Genomic DNA, 23,417 nt, shown 5'->3' on the forward strand with positions numbered 1-23,417 from the left:
CTTTTTTACCCTGATGATTCGAGGGAAACAATTTTAACAAGAGCAGAACAACAAACGTCAACTTTATTGGCCTTCTTTAAATGTTGTGTTTTAAATGAAGATGCACGTGCATTCACTTATCAAGAATTTCCAGAACACTTTGTCTGGAATAAACCACAACATTTATGAAATTTTAGAAAAAAAGGATTTGCATTCGGTAGAATGTATTTTGCGAGTCCAAATTGTGGTGAAAGGTTTTATTTGAGATTATTGTTGACTATTATAAGAGGTCCTCAATTATTTGAATGTTTGCGTACAGTAAATGGTGTTTTATGTGAAACATTTAAATTAGCATGTATTTCTCGAGGCCTTTTAGAAGATAATGGCGAATGGGTACAGTGTTTAGAGGAAGCTATAAAAATGAAAACTGGGTATCAATTAAGAAAACTGTTCGTTGTTATTCTCTTGCATTGTTTCCCTTCAAATCCAGATCATTTGTGGAATCAGTTTTCACTTAATATTTGTGATGACCTGGCGCACAAGTTGCGTACAGTATTTGGAATCACGACACCGTCCGAGAATCAAGTCACAGATTATGGTTTATATCTTATAAATAAACTACTTCAACAGTCTGGCAAAGATTTAACTCATTTCAAACCTATGCCTCTTTCAACTGAAAATTGGAATGATCAACCTGGGAATAGATTATTACTAGAGCATAGAATGATTCAACATGAATGTCAGACAGTAGATGTACAAGTTAACGTCGATCGTTTAAATGCTGAACAATCTTCTGCTTATAGGGTCATTTTAAATTCAGTCACCAAAAATAAGGGAAGTGTGTTTTTTTTAAGTGGAGGTGCTGGTACTGGAAAAACATTTTTATACAACACGATTGCAACCAAATGTCGTAGTATGGGTCATATTGTTATAAGTGTTGCTTCATCTGGAATTGCTTCGTTGTTATTAGTGGGAGGTCGAACTGCACATTCAACATTTTGTATTCCCTTAGATATTTTAGATAATTCGATATGTGGGTTCCGTAAGCAGTCTATCCATGCTGAGTTATTTAGGGAAACTAAGCTAATTATATGGGATGAAGTACCTATGTAACATAGATTTTGTGTGGAAGCAGTTGATCGAACACTTCAGGATATTTGTGATAACAAAAACCCATTTGGTGGTATTACAGTTGTTCTAGGCGGTGACTTTAGGCAAATCTTGCCTGTAATACCAAAAGGAGTTCGTGAACAAATAGTCGGCGCTTCACTAAAACGTTCACCACTTTGGTTGATTATTGTTGTCCTGACATTGAGTCTTAACATGAGGTTAGCTGATTCAGAGCCAGGAAATGTTGATTTTGCAAAATTCTTGGTTGAGGTACTTCCTTACTTCTTCCAACAAACAATTCATTATTTTAATAAATTATGTGTTATTACAAACTTTCAAATGGTTGACATAGTTATATTTTTTTTAGATTGGAACAAACCCGTGTGAAATTGTTCAACTACCACTTATTCACAGGTGTAAGAATCTACCTGAGTTATTGTGTTCAACCTATCCTGGATTGAATATATTAGGTACATCATCTCCAAAGTACTTGACAGAGAGAGCTATTTTATCTCCCCGTAATGATGATGTAGACTTTATTAATTTGGAGGCATTAAAAATATTTCCAGGAGAGGCTATTGTCTATTTAGCCGCTGATAAATTAGTTGAAGAGGGAGAAGAAAATAGGTTTGGAGGAGGTAATTATCCCAATGAGTATTTAAACTCTCTCGATCCTCCAGGATTACCTCCCTTCAAGCTTCAACTAAAAGTTGGTTGTCCAATAATGTCACGAAGAAATCTTGCTCCAAAAGATGGTCTTTGCAACGGAACTAGGTTGATTGTGGTTCGATGTGCTCCACGCATAATTGAAGCTCAAATTATTACCGGAGATAAATCTGGAGATTTAGTTTTCTTGCCTCGAATATCTCTTACAACATCGTCTGTAGACGTTCCTGTTCGGATGACAAGAAGACAATTTCTAATTCGATTGGCTTATGCAATGACAATTAACAAATCTCAAGGACAATCTGTTAAGTTTGTTGGAGTTGATCTGCGGAGTCCAGTTTTTAGCCATGGCCAACTATACGTAGCATTGTCAAGATGCACTGCTTCAAATAGATTACATGTTTTATTACCGGAAACCTCAGAAAACTCAACTACGAATATTGTGTACCCTGAGGTTTTATTATAGCTATAGGTAATCTTTCATGATATTTACTTCTTCTTTTTTTCATTGTACCCAAATTCAACAAGTATTAACTATTTAACTTTCTTTTTCACTAATAGAGTTGGGATCAACAAGTACAAGACTTTGAGAGGCGAAATAAAAGATATATATGGGGAGAATGGAAGCATCGAAACACAGTAAGTGTATATTGCTTATAATTTTAAAGACCTTAAAATCTATCATTATGTCATCCTAACTATTGCAATGATATAATTTTTCAGATTGTTGTGCATGCTTCTCACTGGTCGTCACGGGTGCGTGTAGATACAATTACTCTCTTAAGAGTAATTCGAAGAGCTTACATACCTATTTTGATTGAAAACTACTTTGGCTAAATTCTTCCAACTCTATGTATTTTGTGATACTTTTTGTATAGAATAGATGATATCTGCAAATGAATGCACATTTCATATAGAAACTACAAAACAATCATACTTTTGTAGAAAGGAACAAACTTTGATGATTGTTTTTGTAGTTTAAATATTTTTTGTTACCATCAACAACTATGTATGTGAAGTTTTATTATGTGAAAGGAAACTATTTTATTTTAATCTATTTATGGCTCTAATCTAACTATTATGACAATCTAGATAATACATTTACATCATTAAGGTTTAGAATACATTGCAGCAGACACTTATTGCGCATCAAGCACAATTGAAACAAACATGTTTGCGTCAGGTTATTCCTAAATTTATATAGATTCCACTTTTGTTATTTTTTGTGAGTTAGCTATCGTGACCTTTGTATTCGTTCATGCTGTAGACATTGACGTCATTATGCGATTTGGAAGAGGTCAACCTTTTACTTCTCCATGTTCCAAATCACACCAAAGGAACATTTTTAAGAGGTCAGTACTTTTCTTAGTCTAAAATTTGGTAATTTTACTAATTAGATATATTCTGAATTTATTTTATTGTGTCCATAACTATTCAAATTGGATATTGCTCAATCGTTCCTTTTAATTGGCAACAATGGTGTACCGTAAAGACGACATCTAGTCGGGTTCTGAGCTCATTCTTTTATCTGTAAGTATTTTTACAAATGTCAATGATTTTATTGTCATATTTAAATGTTTATGTGAATTTTACTACTTCTGTTTACGTGTTGTACCAAATGAGTATTATTGTAGTGAGCATCCTTAGACTGGATCATCTATATTCCTACAAATTCGTATGTTATTTTGTCTTTATTAAAAGTATTAGTTTTTAGGACTATTTTCTCGCTACTTACATGGAACAAGTAGATGACAGTCACACTTGATTCTTTACCGGCTAAGATAGGTTATAGTTACATGCTCCCATTGCAATACCTTTTTAGATAAAGTATGTTGTGTCAGAGTCGTACATCAACTCACTTTCTGGGTAATGATATGGTTACATGCTCTCATTGCAATATTATAACTTTACGTGTTGTTAAGATCTTTCACTATGATGGTTCTACATTGACAGTGTGATGTTATATGTTACTAATTTCTGTGATGTTATTCAGGTACCTTAAACGCGATATTTGGATGAACATGAGATATTTTTCTGAAGAAGACCTGCGACCTCTTTTAATAGTAAGTCCTTATTAGATTTACCTATCAGTTTAGTAAACTGTGAAGTGATATGACGAATAAATACCGAAACATTCATTCAACTGTAACTTATAATCATCCACAATGTACTTGGTCTATAATGCATATGAAAGAACTGTCCGTGCCCCACGAGCACGGGTTACACCCTCGTGATGGAACATGTAGGAGTCCTTCGTATCTTCATACTTATTTATAAGGCTGAAAAGCCGCAATAATGGGGCATGATCGACGAAGAGTCGCGGCAAGCTGTCACAATTAAGAAATGGAACACCGACAGACTTGAACGTGGAAAATAAGATGCCGCGCAAAAGTATAAAGGAAAAGAACAAATCTTTATTAATTCATAAGAAGGATCTATTACAGAAGAAATTACAACAAATGACACCAAAAGACACAACATGCACTTAGGTCTATTACAGAAGAAATTACAAAAAAGAAGAGGGAAACCCGAACCCACAAATGGAAGGTTAAGGGCAAAGAAAAAAACAAAGTAACGTGAGCCACAAAAGCAATCACATGTCCCCGCTGGAAAGGAAATAAAAGGCTACCAGTTCCCCTTTCCGAAAATGCAGTCAAGGCCAGAAGATAACCAAGGACAAAAGAACCCTTTTGGCATCATCACCATGTCCTGAACACCTAAGTTGGAGGAAGTATTGGTAATCCTTACCCTCCTGCGGGCTCAACCAAAACGGCGCGGGAGGTTATCACGACCGTTATGAAGAAACTCGACTTTTATCACGGTCGTTATGAAGAAGCATTCCCCAACCCAGGCACCTGGTATAAACGAACAGAGGCCTCATCTCGGATCCTTGAAGAGAGGAGGAAATGGTAGAGCAACATCAGAAGGGTAAAATCTCTCCAGTCGACTTTCAAAACTTTTAATGGTGAAAAATTGGAAGGCCAAAGCAGGCTATTTATAGCTAGAGAACCCCTTGAGGCATGAAGAAGGATCATTAAAAGCAAGGACCAAACACACCTCGAAAGACAGTCAGCGGAATAATGACTGGGAGACGTGAACGGCTCAAGAACAGCGGTTACCAATGAAATTTCAGCAGGTTTTGAGGAGACGTGTTTCATCCACCAGACGCGACACTCCACGCGTCTGCGCATGATGAAACAGGTTATCGCGTGGAGTAACCCAAAAGATCAGCGTCGGAAATACGCGATCAGAAAATGAAGTCTATGACATCACCAAATCACGAATGGAAAAGAAATTGATTGCTCTAGCAAAAGATGAACGTGTCTTGGAAAAGCAAACCACACGTCAAAACAAAATACAACCGGTTCAGCTCTGGCAAAGACGACACTTAATCAAAGAAGATATCCGCTTAGTAGATATCAACCATCTCTCGAATATCAACAAAAAGACAGATTGTATTATTTAGCATCCCTCTTGCTCTTTCTATCAAACAAGCGAGGAAACTCACTTTGGTCGAGCTCAATTACACCGAGCCTCATTTTCTTGGGAGGTTCACAAGACAGCCCTGGTCTAGGTAAGACCCAAAGAGCTTCGCGATACAACTCTGGGACAGGTAATACCCACGACTTCAAACCTTCAAATAAAAAATCCACACGAGTTACTTCTACTCCTTAGTCTCTTTAATTTCAACTAAGGAGTGGCGGGAATCATAATGATACATAAAATGTCCAGACGTTGACTAACGCCTGAAGAGTTAAGATCAGACCTGAAGTCTCTTGGATCGACTCGGCTTAAGGCAGCAGGACAGCTAAACACCTGATGGTCCATCATACATTCCTCTAACTGGGAGGTCGTCCAGAAGAAACCAGCTCTCTACAAAACACACTTGACATGAACAGATCAGCCCTGGGATCTCAAAAAGGAATAAGGGGGTTCTTTACGGGTTTGGCCCATATCTTACACCCAGAATTGGGGAGATAACAGCGCTGCGCGACCTAATGACTCAATCCCGAACTTTCTAGAAAGATCTCAGTCGGCCACACATCTTGAAGTGTTTAAGCCCGATCGAACTCCACGTATCTAAAGGAGGAAACTTCTCCTTTAGAGTCTATCACTCCGGCAAGATATCTACGAAAGTATCCTTGAACTTAGGAACTTTCACTTATCAAATATCCGGGATAGACTCGAAGAGAAACCCTAAATACGCAAAAGAGGTAACTTCCCTTACGGTTTGACAGCCATCGCCTCACCACCGCCACAAATCACAGTCGGCCTAACTTCGCCTATAAAAGGCCCCCCACGTCGTCCTTCTCAGGACACGATCTCTCCACCCGAAAAGATCACAAAATCACTCAGAGTTCCCCAACTCGCCCCCTAAAGGATCGGTCAATATCCATTCTTTTACTGCAAAGAGCACCATGAATGTCTTGAGCGTCAGAGGGGTTTCCGAACCCTTTGCAGGTTTTCCCCTCATTGGGAACTGACGATCAGAAGCATGGAACTAGGAACAAGGAACAAGAAGCTGGGTGATGATGCATAAAATGTCCATAACGTCTGAAGAGTCAAAGATCAGACCAGAAGTCTCTTGGAACATCTCGGCTAAAGGTAGCAGGACAGCTAAACCTCTGATGGTCTACCACACATTCCCCTAACTGGGAGGTCGGCCTGAAGAAACCAGCTCTGCACAAAACGCCCTTGACATGGACAGATCAGTCCTGTGATAAGTAAATTGACATATTTTAGTTCTATAACGAACAACTTATAAATAAAATGTTTACGAAAATAGAAATTCACAGATATATTTCATTTCCCACCACTAACAGTAATCTTTATAGTTACTTTAATTTCTCTATCTATATTCTTTAGTTTTGATGAGCTTAAGTAAGCCATACACTATCACGTGTAAAGAACAATTTTTTTTTTCGTCTTAAATTAAAATAATTTTGAGCTTTTAAATCTGTCTATCTAAATAATCGTGCCGAAGTCACGGGTCATACCTAGTATGGAGTAAAATTTAAGAATATAAATCCTTCATAGGGATTTCAATAAATAATGAAAAGAAAAACAAAAAATGGATCGGACCGGGGTTTGCCCAACCTAGGCTTCTGCTGGATTAGGCCTAGCACGCCGTGTTCAGAATAAAGGTCTAACAGGGATAAAACCCGTGTTGACCTAGCATGTTTTTTGTATGGGCCGGACAAGTCAGGACCCAAAAGCACCCAAATTACAATCGGGTAGTATAGTCTTGTTACATCTTTTGTCATTTTGGAACGTTTGTTGTCTTTTGTCCTCTTTCTGAAATTTTTCAGACCTGTCTTTGTGAAATCTGGTTGATGTAAAGAATTCACAATATTACTTGCAGAATGGACAGATACACGAATTTGATTAGAACGCTAATCTCTTCTTTGAACTATTAATCCTTTACCTGAGACATCTTTTAAGTTTTTCCCTCTCTCAATTTGTACAATGTAGAATCGAATAGATTTCATCTCGATTATGGGTTGACCTTGCTATTTAGGCATTTCCAATGATTTATTGTATCTTATTTCATTTCATATTTTTATGACTGTTAATTCCATTTTGGCCCCATAAAGATGACCAACTCACCAAAATGGCCCCCTTTTTCATTTTTCCGTCTATTGCTCCGTTAGACGTTAGTGAGGTGGCATTTTCTTTCCATTAATACCCCTACCTATGTTAGCTCAAAATATTTGGAATCTCAAGACTCTTTATAACATGTCAAATCAATTTGCTTTTTTCATTTTTTTTTCTTCTCTCTCTCCAGCTTCACATCAACTCTTTAAATTTCTACTAAACTTTTATCTCTCTTCATTTTAACCAATTTCTATTAAAACTCCAAAACCTCCATTAAAACCACCAAAAGCATTAGAATGGTTCTTTACATCTTGCATTTGGATTTTTTTTTTATTTGTTAATTTTGGTCTGCCTTCACTTTTAGTGCTCTCTTTCTTTTATCCTCTCTCATTTTCCCTCTACTTATTTTAGTGAAATTGTAAGAAAATGAGAAACATATATCACATTTATTTACCTTTGATAATCCTAAATTGGATATCAAGAGAGAGAATGTGTAAGGTCATTTAGGAAATGGATTTGACTATGAAGTCTGAAAAAAAATTTTGACTTATAGTGGACTTTGAGCAGACCAAGGAGCATATGCGGTTGCGGTTGGTCGACATCTTAAATTTGAACCATAAGAAGATGATATTATGGATTAAGATTGCATATTTAGTGTTGAAGGTGTGTACACTTATTATTTGATAATGAAAATCAAAGAGCAATAAATTTTCACTTTTTCTCTCTAAAATCTTCGAATTGAGAGTGCAACTTGAACCAGATCAAAGATCATGATCTTCTTTTGTTTGCTACAAATTTCAAGCTTAATCACTAAACAGATACATAATAATGTTAGCATACAAGTACCAAATTCAATCTTCGGATATGCATCGTGATTCATGATGATTTTATAATTATCTGTTAAGCCAATCATATTTTCGCTTATATATGAATATTGAGTGGAAGTTCTGTAATACATTCCTCTTTAGTCATTCCTTAGTCTGTTAACTTATGAACATTATTGGCCGAGTTCTTCTCTTTAGCTACGACAACATAAAGTTCTTATAGAATTAAACACGAATGAGTCTCTGAGTCCTAGTTAAATTATTGAGAGAGTTAAATTCAAAATCATCCATCTGAAACCCACTACCCCAGTTTTCAAATTTATACCTTAACTGAATCATCAACTTTAAGATCCAGCAAATGCTATGGCCTATGGGAACCATAAATGATGGAAAATTAACTTGACCTCCTAGAATTTCTTATCCAAAGTTAGACATAGAGAAGTTAGAGAGAGAAAGTAAGATATTCCTTTCTTTGTGAGTTAAGAGTCATGGAAGACTAGAGTGAAGTTAGAGAGAGAAAATATAAGAAAAATGGTAGTCTAGGTGATTTTTTGACAAGTATTAATTAGCTTTGGGAGTTAGGACCTAAAAAGTTTAACCTGACAAAGAAGAAATGGTTAGAGGGGTGAATTTGACAAGAAAGTAACATGTCTCTAACCTCTAACGGAGCAATAGACGGAAAAACGAAAAAGGGGGCCAAATTTGAAGCTGGTCATCTTTAGGGGGCCATTTTACTCAGTTGGTCATCTTTAGGGGGCCAATGGAATTAACCCTTTTTATGATGATATTATTTCGTTAGGAAGTATGATATTAGATACATGCTAGGGCTAACACCCAATTTTAAATATTTTGAGTGCCACATGAAATTTTAGAGAGTTTTTTTTTTCGTATTTATTCTTTTCCGTGCAAAATTTAATTGGAGGCTAGTGAATCTTAGAGACCTCAAGCGAAGAACACTATGTTTCTTAAGATATCTATTATGGTCTAAACATTTTTAATACATAAACTAAAAAAGATATTTTCCAAAATCTCTAGAATAACTAGTGATATATATCTACTAAAATAGCCATGTCAAACAAAAAAATAGAGTAATTTTAGAGATTTGTATTGGACAAAGGATTATCTTATATATTAAGAAATAAATTAATTTTATTTTACTAGAATTATTAGACTCAGTATAAGCAGTAACTCAATCAGGTGAAAATATACATTATTAATTAAGAAATCTTTATTGATTTTTTGTTTTATAATCATTACTTTGAGATCGTCCAAGAAATATTTCATTCTTATTATAGATTCGAATGTTATCTAGAATGTTGATACTACTGCTATAAAAACCCACGGACAAGAGAATAAATAATTAGTAACTCAATCAGGTGAAAATATACATTATTAATTAAGAAATCTTTATTGATACTTTTTTTGTTCTATAATCATTACTTTGAGATCGTCCAAGAAATATTTCTTTATTTTTATAGATTTGAATGTTATATATAATGTTGATAGTATTCTATAAAAACCCACAAACAAGAGAATAACACCATTCAACAATCTCATTAGAAGAAGATAAGAAAGAAAAATAAGCAAAGATGGTTTACCCTCCATGCGAAAGTCTTGGATGTGCTGGTAAGCTCTCAAAATTTCCTATTTAAATGTCTTATGTTAGTTTTAGTTCCTCTATTCTTATAATAAAACGAAAAATCCATGCTGGAATGAACGGTCTAAATTCAACTCATTTTTCATGGCCAGCAATTAAAGGCAATAGACTAGGTTTGACCCACTTCTTCGGGAAATTAATACATTGTTTGTGTAATATGTGAAAGCAATCATCTTCACAATGACTTGATGGATAAATATAAGGGTCCCTAAATATAATATTTCACCGATCATACTACCGTCTCCATGATTCAAGTCTAGTAACTAAGTTATGTGATTCGACAAAGTAAATTATGGTACAAATTTGATATCTGCAAAAGTTTAATTTCTTTTGATATAAATCTCTAATGGCTAATCTCAGATTTCTTTTTTGAAGAGTTTACTAGCCCGGACCCAAAGACAAGAGCCCAAAGAACAATGACAAGGAAGGATTTTATGAGCACCCTTTACAAGTCTTGACCAAGTCAAACTAGTCTAACCAAGGAGACCTAGTCAAGGGGTGTCTTTAGAGGTCTTTAAGGTTTGGGCAAAAACAAGAAGGTCATCTTCTAACACACAAGTCTGATTTGAGGATCAAAGGAGAGAGAGAGAGAGAGAGTATTAGGGTTTGGCTGTTCTTGAGGGTTCTTCATCAAGAGCTTAAAAGAAGAGAGAAAAAGGGAGAAAGAGGGCCAACCATAGCTTGGCCTACCAAAGCCAAGCTGGCCACAGCTAGGCCGGCTCGGGTTGGAGCACGGGAATAGCAAAGTTGCACCCTGTGACTCCTTCGTACAACAACCCGAGATGCTTCAATGGAGGAAGCGGCTGCTATCAAGGATGGCATGGAACGACAGCATATGCTCACGGGACTTTATGCGACAGCACGGGACGGCTCAGACAGTGGCTTCTTGGCTGCACTTCTCCATTTTTTGGTCGGATTTCACCATCCTCTTGGCCGGAATTTTCTATGGTTTCCGGCCACCTTCTTAGCCGGAAACCATATAGCTTTTACTCTCCATGTCATTGGATAGGTTCCTATATTGTTTGATTTGGTTTTGGTTGAAGATTTCTAAAGAGAGAAAACTAGGGTTTAGGTTTAATGGTGGTTTGTGATAAATGAAGAAGATGATGTTGATTACTTGGGGAACCTTGATTTTTGCTAAGGGAAAATCGGCTGCGTCTAAACGCTCATTTTTCCCGATGATCTTAGCCTCGTACCACATCGAAAAAGAGGGATTCTCTCTTCATCTTCTTTTCATTTATATTCATTCAACATTTTAGCTAACTCTTGTGTGTTGGTTATAAGATGAAATGTGATGAATTTGTAATTATGTTTTATATGATTCGATGTTTTGATTATGATTTGATGTTTATTTGATTCGATTATCGTTTCAATCGTATTTTCATGTGTCTTGTCAAGCACTTCGCATTTGGAGGCCCTTTTGTAGGCTCAGTCAGTTGAGTTAAGCTTAGTCAGTTGAGTAAAAGCTCGTGTCCTGTAGAGGACGATTTGGGGGCCTTTTATAGGCTTTAGTTAGACCGACTGTGATTTAGGCGACCGAGATTAGGCGGTGAGAATCCACTGTTTGGGAAAGTTTCCACTGTTCGTGGTTAGGGTTTCCATTGTAGTTATCTTGTATTTCAGGATAAATAGAAGTTCTTAAGTTTAAGGATCCTTCAGAGATATCCTATCGAGATGATAGATCTTCTAGGAGATGTTTCATCATTTCAGACTCTTAGAAATCCAAGCATGCTTAAACCCTTAAGATCTTTAACCGACTGGGATCTTTTAGGGAGATTCCAGGATTAAGTCGGTAAGCCTGCAGCGCGCATCTGCCTCCCAATTTTAGGGCGTGGGACATATGCATAGCTTAGGTGGGCCCCCTCGTTCCTTTAGAGATTCCAGGGCAGATATGATCATGTTGCAGACGAAACAGGGCTGATACCTCTCAGCTGATCCTGGCCGACCTCCCAATCCTGGGCATAGGTGGCGAAACTTTGTGGGTTGAACAGTCCTGCTGCCTTAAGCCAGGTTGACCTGTTGGGTTTTTGGTCAATTCTTGACGTTAGTCAACGTCTAGACATTTTGTGCATGATCATGAGTCCCGTCACTCCTTAGTCGAAAGTATAGAGACTAAAGAGTTTAAGTGATTATCGAGTTTTGACATTAAACACCTTAAATAACCCTGAAAATACTGGGTATACCTAGACCAGAGTTGTTTCGTGAAGCTCGATCATTCTCTTATTTTTTTTAACTAAGTGTTCCGGGGCTGATTTTGGTTGAGCTGTTTCGAGGTCTTGTTTCTTGTAACTGTGCTGGTGTAGATTTGCTCGTCGAGGCTATTTAGCTAAAGCAAGCCAAGTGGTGGTTTCTGAGGGATGGATCCACGTATCGTCTTTCGTGTGACACGATTCGGTTTCGCGCCTCAGAAGTTTAACTTCTGCTTTCATGCTTGGTTTTATGATGTCATAGATTTGATCCTCTAATCATGCGCTTTCGGCGTTCATATTTTGGGTAACTACCCACGGTACCTTTGTTGCCATGAGGGGTATGTGGCATCTTCTAATTAGAGGGGCTAATGAGTCTTGTCGGGTTTTATTATTCCCTTCTCTGACTTGGTCAACCTTCAACCGCGATTTGACGCCCAGTCATTATGACTTGGTGCGTTACCGATGTCACTTTCTTCCTCTTTGTTTAATGCCTTCTCTTTGTTGAGAGAGCCTCTTGATCTTCTTATATTATAAATAGCCTCCTTTGGTATTGAGCTTTCTTAAACACATAAATTTCTTCACTAGCTTTGTTTTTGCTATTTTGCGTTAGCTCCCATATTTTTACGGGTTTCGAGATGAGACCCATGTTTGAGTTCATACTTTATGTTTCTCCAAGGAATATTTTTCCGACAATGGTGATGGAGAAAGGTGGAGTTTCAGCCAATGGGGATGGCGACCCGGGTTGCCAATTTTGGGTTTCTTCTCTAAGAAGAGATGATCCCTAACGTCGAGTGGCGACCAACCTTCTGTAGGGTGACAATCTGAGCAAAGGAGTTGTGTCCTTGATTAGATCTCTTCATGAAGTCGATGTTGGTGGATTCGGCTTTGGCAGGTCCATCATTCTTTTCTTTACATGATAATTCTTTGAGATATCTATTTCTTTTTCTCTTGCAATTTCTTCTGTGAACGCCTGTGCCGGCTTTGGTGTCCTTACTTGTAATTTCTTCTGTAATAGATCTATTTTTGAAATAAATGAATTATTTGTCTTGAATGAATTTTCTTTTCGCCGGTTACTTGAACGAAATTCCTTTCTCGACCATCGAGGATCGACGCCGACTCGTGCCACTTGTTCTTATTTTATTCGTGATTCAAATCTTCGCGGATCCGCTATTGTATTGTGGCTGATCTTGTCCTACAAATATCCCGATCTCCGAGATATATCAATTCCTTTTATCTCTCTAACATTTTCTCTCTCAGTTATCGTTCTTGCGAGTTTTCTCTGTCTTCTTGTTTTCTGAGAAATAATGGTTGCTCTTACTCCCGACTCGTTTTACTCTGGTCAGAAGCATTACTAGAGCTTAATGAATCAAGAAGAACTTGATCTAAACCGGGATGTTTGATGGGTCATGAAAATGTAACATCTGAGTCGTTTAATTTAGTCGAGTTAGTTTGTTTCGAGCCTTTATTGTAATAAAATGGTTGGTTTTCTTGATTAGGTGTCTTTTGTAGAGTTATGTGTGAAAAGCGATTAAAAACGAAAGGAAGTTATTTGAAGGGCATTTTGGTCTTTTGGACACAAGGGTATTCTGGTAAATTTGGCCAAGGTCAGTGCATGAGTGAAAAGAAGAGTCCAAGACGAGCCCGTAGGAGAAAACGGAGGTCAAATTGGAGTCCGGATGAGTGAAATATGCTAAGTCAAAGTTGGAGTCAAAGGAAGTAGACCAGTGGGACACTGTTGGGCACCATTCTGGCTGGTGGGACACAACAAGGTGACGTGGCACGTCCTGAATGCACAAAACGGACAGTACCGTGGTCCCCTCTTTTCTCCTTATAAGCCCTCCGGAAATTACTTTTATGCCCCTCCTTTTTGTCTCACTTTATGTTCAACCAATAAGAAATCATTTCTTGAGTAGAAAACAACCCTAACTTCTTATTTTAACCCTCTTTCTCTCATTTTCTCACAATTAACTCCTAAAACCCTAGCCATCGACCCATCTATAAATAAATCTCTACCTCTTTCATTTCTCTCTAGACTTAAAATCCCTCTCAAAGGCTTCCTTCTCTAATTTCTAAGCCACTTCTCCTTTTATCTTCTAGCCCAAAAAAAGCCCATCTTCTTCTACTTTCTCTACCACCTTCATCTCTTCTTTCTAATTTCTTTCTACTTCTAATTTCTTCTTCTAAACTTCTAATTTCTCCATAACTTCTTCTCTAAAATCTCTTCTTCTTCTATCTCTCTTCTAAATTTCTCTTCTTTCATCTTCTAAAAAGCTATTATATTTGGAGTTTTGGGTAATATTCTTGGAAACATTTGGAGCTAATATTGGACATCAACATGGAGGCACAAGGAGCTATGGATCTAAATCTCATTTGGTGATTTCTTTTCATTATCTTTTGTAATTCCATTTACTTTAGAATTTCAATGAATATTACTTTAGATTTCATGAGTAGCTAATCTAGGGTGTAGAGGAAACCCATACTTGGGCTTATTTTGAGATATGTTATTAATTAAGGAATCCTTATATTGAACTTCAATGCCTATTGATTGTCATTTCATGTTGATTCTATGATCTTTTTATCATTCATGCATTATAATTAGATATTTCATGCTTTTATTAAGTTATTAGATGAGATATGCTTTTTAGATAATGAATGATAGTTTAGGAATTTAGTTCATATGATAGTCAATCAAATATTCTAGATTCTGAATCATGTTATTAAAGAATATCTTCCGAAATCTAACTAGTTCATTAAGCTAGATTTTGAGTTATATAAAAAAAGTGATTTGTTGATTGAATGCTTGTCTTAAGTAGTCCATTTATGTGGTGAAATTGAAAACCCCAGATTCTTCTTCTCACCTTGATTTCATTCTTATTAGTCTAGTAGTATTGTTTTTTTTTTTTAAAGTAGTTTCCAAATCAAATCAAAAATTCAAAGGGGGCTTTAATTCGAGATTTAGGTAAAATAGCTTGTCCTTTGGAACGATACTCGATCTTATTATAAATACTATAACTTGACCCCTACACTTGGGGAATAGACCTATTTTTAGGCCTATCGCGGAACACTCGATTCCAGCTAGCGTTGAACTTCTTCTCCCTGCTTCTGCCGAAGGGATCTGTCTAACCTCTGACCGCCGTATTGGGCTTTATGAAGTTATCTTCAAGTTGGGTATGTTCTTCCCTTTTCCTTCTTTTCTTGTAGAGTTATTAAATTTCTAACGCCTTCACCTTTTCCAGCTAAGCCTTAATCCTCTGCTAACAATTATGGCTTTCTTTTTGCTCTGCCATCATCTTAAGTTGAAGGTTAGTCTTTACGCCTTTGATCAGATTTTTGTTGGTAAGTCCTCTGATCGCTTTTGGTACTCCCTCCGTCCCATTTTGTTTGTAGTTTTGGGGAATCCAACTTATTAAGGAATGGTATTTATTGTTAGAAAATATAAAGACTTCTAAACTACCCTCATTTATTATAGAGTATTTCATTAAATACAACATTAGTAGAAGCGTAAAACTAATTAGAACCTTTGAATGGTATTCAAACTAAAGTCTTGGAAGTTTCATCATTTTAATAATTAAATGAATGTTATAAAAGGAAAGTGACGAAACATTTTGGGACATCCATAAAAGGAATAACAACCAAACAAAATGGGACAGAGAGAGTATTATTTTGCCTAGCATTCAGGGCCTTTCTTTCTTGTTCCCTCTACTCCCAAAGATTATAAGGGGATATTTTTCTTTCTTTGTCCCTTGGATTCAACAAAGGACTCTAGTCTGGTTGGAAGTTCTCCTAATTTTCCTGTTGAACTTCCCAAGATTCCTTTCGACTCTAAGAACGTCGATTGTTTTATGGTTCTGAATGCTTTCCCTAAGGGAGATCAGGGATTGGCTCTTGATAACATTGTCGATTATTACGTTCTTCTCGAGGCTGGCGTGCTTCCTTCTTACTGATGGGCCTAAAAAGTTTCCTAAATAGGTCTACACCCGCAAGTGCACGGGTGTCAAGTTGTAAAATTCCGGTAAGACCGGTTCGTTCCTCAGAGACTAAGTCGAATTTCAATTCTAATCTTAAAACTATTAGGTTTTCAAGAAATGGTTTGATTGATAATATTTTTTTTCTTTAAAAAGATAAATAACAATTAAAATTTAAATAATGCTAAAGTTGATATTCAGATAAAGGGTACCTAGGGTTTTTCGAATCCATCCATACAATCAATTCTAACGATAATTTAATTTTGATCTAATTAGAGGGTTCTTTATATAACTCAGGTTTTAGTCCATGAATGGTCTAAAAACCCGGAAGATTTTATCGTTAAAATAACAAAAACTTTAATAAATTTATCGAAAATTTAATTGTTATGACATCATCTAAAACCCTAGATAGGAAAATTAGTTACTCATGGACAATATATAAAATAAATTGGAAAATAAAATAAAGAGAGGAAGAAGAAAACTTAACTTTTTCGCTCTTTCAAAACCAAACAGGACCTTATGGAAAGGAATTCCTTTTATTTTCCCAGGTTTCAGCCAAACAGGACCTTAGGGAAAGGATTTCCTTCTGATTTTCTACTGCTCTGCCAAACGCACCCTCTGGGAAAACGATTTTCTCGTCTTCCCGGAAGTATTTTCCCTGTGAGAAAATAATTTTTTCACCTGTTTTCTCACCTTCTCCAATTCTCTTTCTCTCTCTACACTTTCTGTTTCTTCTTTCTTTCTTACTCTAATCTCTCTCTCTTCCTCTGTAATCTCTCTTTCTTTCTCACTAAGACATTAAGATTCCAAATAAAGAAACCAAAATCAAAATAGATAGCTCTCGGTTTTCTCTCTCTCTACTGTTCTTCTTCTCTGTTTTTTTTCTTTTCTGTTTTAAAGCTCTCAATCTCTCTGTAATTTCTCTATTTCTCACAAATAAAAGAATTTACAGTTACATAGATGAAAGAAAAAGAATCAGCAATCAATGGTCTCGGAATTAATTTCTCTCTCTACTCCTCCTTCTCTGTTTTTCTCTGTTAAAGCCGTGATACAAATCTCTCTTTCTCTCTTTTCTCTCTCTCTCTGTAAACTCTTCTCTCACTAAAAAGTTACAATCAAAAGAAGAAGATGAAAGATAGAAGATGATGATGATGATGATGTTTTTCCTCCTCTCTGTCTCTGTTTCTGGTCGTGAGAAGATGATCCCTGGTCTCACCCTCTCTCTCTCTAGATAGAAGAAAAATAACCTTCCTTCTCCAACCCGGGTCCCCCTTCTCTCTTTCCTTTCTTATTCTCTCTTATTCACTTTCCTTCTTTGTCTCTTATCCTATCTTCTCGATTTCTTTCCATTTCTGTTTTAATTTTGAAAAAATCTCCTTTTCAAGAAATTAAACAGCTCTCGGTTATAAATAAAAGGAAGAAGAAGATGATGACGTCAGCTGACGTCATCGAGTCGGGTTGGGCTGTCCCGGTCACGCGTATAGCTTGGTGTACCTCTGGACGTGACAGACAGTAGCCCGCATATTCCCTGGTTCATTCGATTTCTTGCCGGATGCATGCCACGTGTCCCTCTTGACTTTTAGTATACCAAATTTGACCCGAACTTTGACTAGCTCTAATTTATTCATCCGGACTCCGATTTGACTTCCGTTTTCGCCTACGGGTTCATCTTGGACTCTACTTTCCATCCGAGCACTAATAATGATCATGAAATCAGAATCACAAAATGACCAAAATACCCCTGACATCAATTTCTCCCGATTTCATCTGTTTTTCACCCTGAACTCCGTAAAAGACACCTGAGAAAGAAAATCAAGCAAATCATCAGAGTAACAGCTCGAACTGGACTAACTAACCAGAGTTAAGAGATTCAAATGAGACATTTTCACGTCTCATCACTTACCCAGGTATACAGTTTGGTTCATTTTGTATTTTACTGTTTCTTTATCCTCGTCTTGTTCACTGCCTTTGTTTCTTGCTTTTCAGCTTTTTTTAGGAAACGAACCAGCAATGGTTTTCAACCGTCTTCTTCTGCCGTCAAGAAGCCTCGTAAGAAATCGATAGCTGATCAGAAGCTTTGTTGGTATCACCATTCGTGAACCGTGCAACCCTATTACCCCTTCGGTTCCTCAGGGTTTTGCTGTTAGGAGAACTCGCCAAACCGAGGGCGGAGCTACTGCTTCCAGGGCTGGCGACGGTGGTAACTCTATGGCCGATAAGGGATAGACTTCCTCTGTTGCTGAGCTTCCTTCTCGGATGACTCATTGACCCAAAAACTTTCGCAGTTTGGTAACCATCGTTGTTGATTGCCTCGACCAGCATCTTCAAGGCGAGGTATTCTGGTAATCTGTTTCTTCTGTTCGATTTATTAGTACTTTTTCCTTCTTGACTGATCATTTCTTGCTGTAGGGATCTCAGGCTAGCCTAGACTTCGTTTCCTACTTGAGCCAGATTGAACATCTGGAGAGCAAAGGACAGCGGTTTGAGTAAGACGCCCAATCTTTCAAGGTCGAGACTGAGGATTTGAGAATTGACTTAAAGGTCACTGTTACTGACAGAGATTCTTGGAAGCTAAAGGCTGAGCAATTGAAATCTGACTCCGAGCTGCAATTTGAGCAATCGAATTCTCGTATTTTCCTTCTTGAAAAATAGCTCGAAGCTTATAAGGAAAGAGAAGACGGTCTCTTTGCCCAAAGGGAGAAAGACAAAGTCTCGCTCCAAAAGTTTTGTCATAATATTCTCAAACTGGCCAGTTTGAATCGGGAGAAGGTGGTTGCCAGCTTCAAGTGTGGAGATGAATTCTCGAATATCTTAAGGAAGCAACTTAAGCTGAGCGTGAAGGCTCCTTAGGAGTATGCTCGCCGCTTCTATGCCGCTGATGGATCTCCTCTCCTACGTCGGGTCAATAAGGATGTTAGAAGTGACTCAAATATGGATTGGTATCGAACCCGGTTTACGACCCGCCAACCCGCTTACAAGCTGAATTTTGGACCCGTTAGCAGAACTGATTACTGAGACAGAGCTGGTATGCGAAGCAGGGCTGTGGGCAGAGCTGGACTCTGAGACAGAGCTGGAATGCAGAAGCTAGGCTTATGTCAGTGATTAGTGTTATTCGTGTATAATGTCGGTTGTACAGAGAGTCGGTTGTAGAGAGGCGTGAGTCGATGGGATTAGGGTTTAGTGGCTATATAAACTAAACCCTAAGGAGATATCAAAGAAGAACACAATTTCACGAATCTTGATGTGACACAAAAATGTCACATTTGGAGAGCCTAACTTAGACTAACTAGTACTTTTCGAGTGTTTTCAATAATATTTTATGTATTTTTCTTGTTAGGTACCTATTTTGGAGTCAAGCGTGTGATTCGGAATAAAAGGAGTGAATTATCACTATCACTTCATGTGCCCAAAACAAGAGAAAATGACTTCAAGCAAATCAAATTACAAGTGGAGGTAATGACGAGTCCGACGGTGAAAACGAAAATCAATTTGAAGTTCGGACGGGAAAGTTGTGAATGAAAGAAGCCGAAGTCTTGTCTTGAAGTTAGATGGTAAAGAAGAAGCTAGAGGCACCCTCTTGGTTTATAAATCAAAGCCCAAAACCAAGTCCGAGCCTAAGAAATACTAAGAGAAGAAGAAATGTGTAGAGATTTTATGGGCACCCATTTGTGGTCTAAAGACTTAGTCAAGTTTGACCAAGTCTAGGGTTTTAACAAGTTAGAGAAAGGGGTTAAAGAACTATTCATCTTCTTCCCCAAAGCAAGAGAGAGAAAAGGAGGCAAGGAGGAAACTAGGGTTTTGGTGTTCTTGAAGTGAGAGTTTGATAGAGAGAGCAAGAGAGGAAGAAGAAGGCCGGCCAAGCTAGGCCGGCCTACCCGGCCAAGCTTGGCCGGCACAAGAGTGTGCATGTAACAGCAGTACCCGAGTTCCATTGGAGCAGCTCGAGAAGCTTCCATAGGAGCAGCTCGGGAAGCTTCCATAGGAGCAACTAGGGTGCTGCTCGGCCGACATAGCAGCACGAACATCAGACGCGACCAGCTCGGGAAGCTTCACCGGATGCGACAGCAGCTATGGAGCACTAGCTCGGACAACAGCTTCCTCTCGGCCGGACGTTTCTAGGCTGCTCGGGACATCACGGGACATGCGCGGACAGCAGCTGGGAGCGCAGATCTTGGCACAGACGGCTAGTATGTGCACGAGAGGGATGCATTTGGCCGGATCTATGGTTTGGCCGGATTCTTCACTTTCTTTGGCCGGATTATTTTAGGTTTTCCGGCCATCTTCTTGACCGGAAAACTTAGAGTTTTTACTCCCCCATGTCATGATCTAGCTTCCCATGTGTTTGATTTGGTGTTTGGGTTAAAATTTCTAGAGATTGAAAGCTAGGGTTAGCTTTAATGGAGGTTGTGTTCTAAATGGAGAAGAGGATGGTGGTCGCTATGGGGAGCCCAGAAAATTGCTAATGGGAGATCGACTGCAACTAAAAACTCATATTTTCCGACGATCTTAGCCTCGAACCACATCGAAAAAGGGGGATTCTCTCATCATTTTATTTTCCATTTATTGCTCATTCAATATTTTAGTTAACTCTTGTATTCGAATACTTGTGAAGCATGATTTGATTTATGATGAATTACTTATTATTTCTTAAATGCGAGTTCAATAAATTTCGTCTAATTTTATGAATTAGAGGCCTCAATCTTAATCGTTTATTGACACGCAATTAGATATTGCGTATATAGCGAGATAGTCGATGCATCGTAACTTGTGATCGATTATACTTATTGTGACGCATTATACTTTGGAATGTCATATTAGTTCATTGACACGCAATTAGATAATGCGTACATATCTAGATAGTCGATGCATAGTAACTTGTGATCGATTATACTTATTGTGACGCATTATACTTTGGAGTGTTAATGTATGTGGGTGAAGTTAATTAACTTTCCATTCTAGTAGATAATTAGTAGTAATCGTTATCAATCTTGTGAACCAAAGTATCTCTCTTACTTGACTTTCACCAGAATCTTGTCCGACTTCTTGCGACTCTTCTCCTGAATCTCTCTGACCTCTCCCTTAGATAGTTTATTTAGTTTTATTTGTTTTCTTATTTCTTACAAATCAGTCATCAAATTTATGAAGTGGGGTGTGTGTGTGTTTTAGTCTAAGTAGCTATTGACATCTTGATTATTGGGTTAAACTCGCCTTCAATATCCGAAGTTGCCTACTTATCCCTTGGGACGATTCACGAGATTACTAGCATACTATGACTTGACCCCGTATACTTGCGAGATTAGACCTTTTTTAGGCCTATCAAATCTCTTGTGTAAACTTGTTTGCTTATCATAGTGAAAATCATCGCGCTGTTGTCGCCGTGGAGTAGGTCTAAACAACCGAACCACGTAAATCTCTGTGTTTTTTTCTTGATTGTTCTTTACTATTCCTATTGCTTGTATTGGATTACTCGTATTGTTCACCTTAACCCTGATTGGGCACAACAAGGGACAAGATGGTCGAACTCGTTACTTCTCTTGTCATTGAGAGGGGTATTAAGGAAAGCCAGAATTTCAGTGATGGTGAGTGGGACAATGAAGTTGCCGACTCTGTGATCCGAGAGGATGATGATTCCGATGAGGTCTCCACTTTCTCTGTTCATCAGCGTCGTTCTCGTGGTCCCCATGACCCTTCTCCCCCCAAAAAGGAACTCTGATTTTTCTAAGTGCCTATTGCTTGTTATCTTTTGTCTTTTTTGTCGAATCCTGTACCGTTCCCCCAGTCTAAATGAACTTCTATTTTTCTCCTGCTTTTGTAAGCACATATGGACACTGATCGAAGAAACTTGTTATTGCTAGTATAATCCTAGGCTTACTTATGCGATTTTCTTACGCTTAACTCTGAAATCTTCTCCTACACATAAAATTCAAAGTGAGTCTTCTTCTAATTATGCATGACATAACTTACTAGTTCCCCTATTAGATACTTAAGATGTCGACAGTCGTCGGTCTTATGGTCATACCCCTAGTGGAAAGCGCACCAGGCCATCATCTCCTTGGGATTGAATTCCTCCCTATCATCGTTGGGTTTAGGTTATTGCACTTTTTCCTTGTTGACAAGGATATGTAGGATCTCTTCCCTTCCTCTTGTTAGTGGGGTGAAACTAGTGAAATCGGGCCGTCCTCACCTACTCCGATCTCGTTTTCTAGCGGGCCTCACCTCTTCCTGATCTTTCCTCTCGAGAGGTTTTACCTCGTATGGGATGTGAGCCACTTCTTTCATTTTTTGATAATTTTCTTCTTTTCTTATGGATTGCTGGACCTTTTCCACGACTTCTCCGAGGGTGTTAGGTTCGTTGCTTGCAATTTCTAGCAGGATATCGTCTTGCCCGAGGCACCTTTTCAGGGCGGCGAGCGCGACCTTTTGCTCGAGGTCCGGGATTTGCAACATAAGGTTCAAGAACCTTTGCCAATGATTTGCGAGGGACTCGCTCTTCCCTTGGACGATGTTAAACCAATCGTTGGTTTTCCTTCTGATTGTGTTGTTGCCGTGGAAAGCGTCGCAGAAAGCTTGCTCTAGTTCATAAAAAGACTTTATTGAGCCAGCCTCCAAGGCCTGGTACCACGCCTAAGCTGGTCTTTTCAGAACCGTAGCGAAGACCACATACCACACGATTCGATCAACTGTGCAGAGACTCATTAACGAAACATAGTTGTTGATGAATACTACCAGGTTCTCCATGTCGTGATAGTGCTCGAGATTGGGTCACTTGAAGTTCTTGGGCTTCTTGGCCTCCAATATTTCCTTAGTAAGAGGGGGGAGGTTTATCACTGCTTTGGATGAAACTCTCTTTTCTCGCACATCCTGGTTAGCTCTGCAACCTGATGTACTAGTATATCACTTATGATGCCGGTTTGGGTCTAGTACTCCGGCATCATCAAGCTCTTTTTCCAAGTAAAATAGGTCGAGGACACTCGGTTGACCAGCGTCTTGTCCAGACGAAAAGACGCTGTCTCGCGTGGAAAAAAGCTTACGAGCTCGATTTTTTATTGTTTACAGCCTTTCCTCCCCCCGTCGATTCTTTTGGAGCCGCCCTGCCTTTCTTTTGCTTTACGAAGGCTTTCTTGAAGTTGCATCATCTCTTCTTCTTTTCGCAACTGGTCAACCTTGAGTTGCTTAATTTCAACCATAAGGTCATCTGAAAAAGGAAGTCTGGCCTGAGATCCTTCGGGAGTGTGGTCGTCCGAAGACATGATTGCTTAAAGGGAAAAAAGTGATTAGTTTGAGATTGAGTAGGGATTCAAGTTATCGAATTGATGATATTGCTACAGAGATGCCCTCCTTTTAGCGCCAATTGCTGATGTCGAAAAATGGTTTACCATTAATCAGTCAAGAAATAGGGAATGGACGCATGATATCGTCTGTTATGATAGAA

The 23,417-nt window shown here is 38.2% G+C and overlaps 1 protein-coding gene and 1 long non-coding RNA gene across 2 annotated transcripts; both read left to right on the top strand.

The window, feature by feature from the left end:
* The first annotated feature begins 201 nt into the window (after window positions 1-201).
* Window positions 202-2,120, top strand: LOC147557529 (uncharacterized). Its single transcript, XM_086658884.1, has 4 exons — window positions 202-1,021; window positions 1,115-1,359; window positions 1,457-1,984; window positions 2,094-2,120. Exons 1-4 carry the CDS (start codon window positions 202-204, stop codon window positions 2,118-2,120), a joined length of 1,620 nt encoding a protein of 539 aa, XP_086515010.1.
* An 11-nt stretch (window positions 2,121-2,131) lies between these two features.
* Window positions 2,132-2,531, top strand: LOC147557530 (uncharacterized). Its single transcript, XR_015234805.1, has 3 exons — window positions 2,132-2,227; window positions 2,317-2,394; window positions 2,479-2,531. It is a non-coding gene; the product is annotated as an uncharacterized LOC147557530 (long non-coding RNA).
* Window positions 2,532-23,417: the final 20,886 nt, after the last annotated feature.

This window comes from Eschscholzia californica, unplaced genomic scaffold, assembly GCF_041429995.1.
Source record: "Eschscholzia californica isolate CP2 unplaced genomic scaffold, dmEscCali1.0.p SCAF_2, whole genome shotgun sequence".
NCBI lineage: Eukaryota > Viridiplantae > Streptophyta > Magnoliopsida > Ranunculales > Papaveraceae > Eschscholzia > Eschscholzia californica.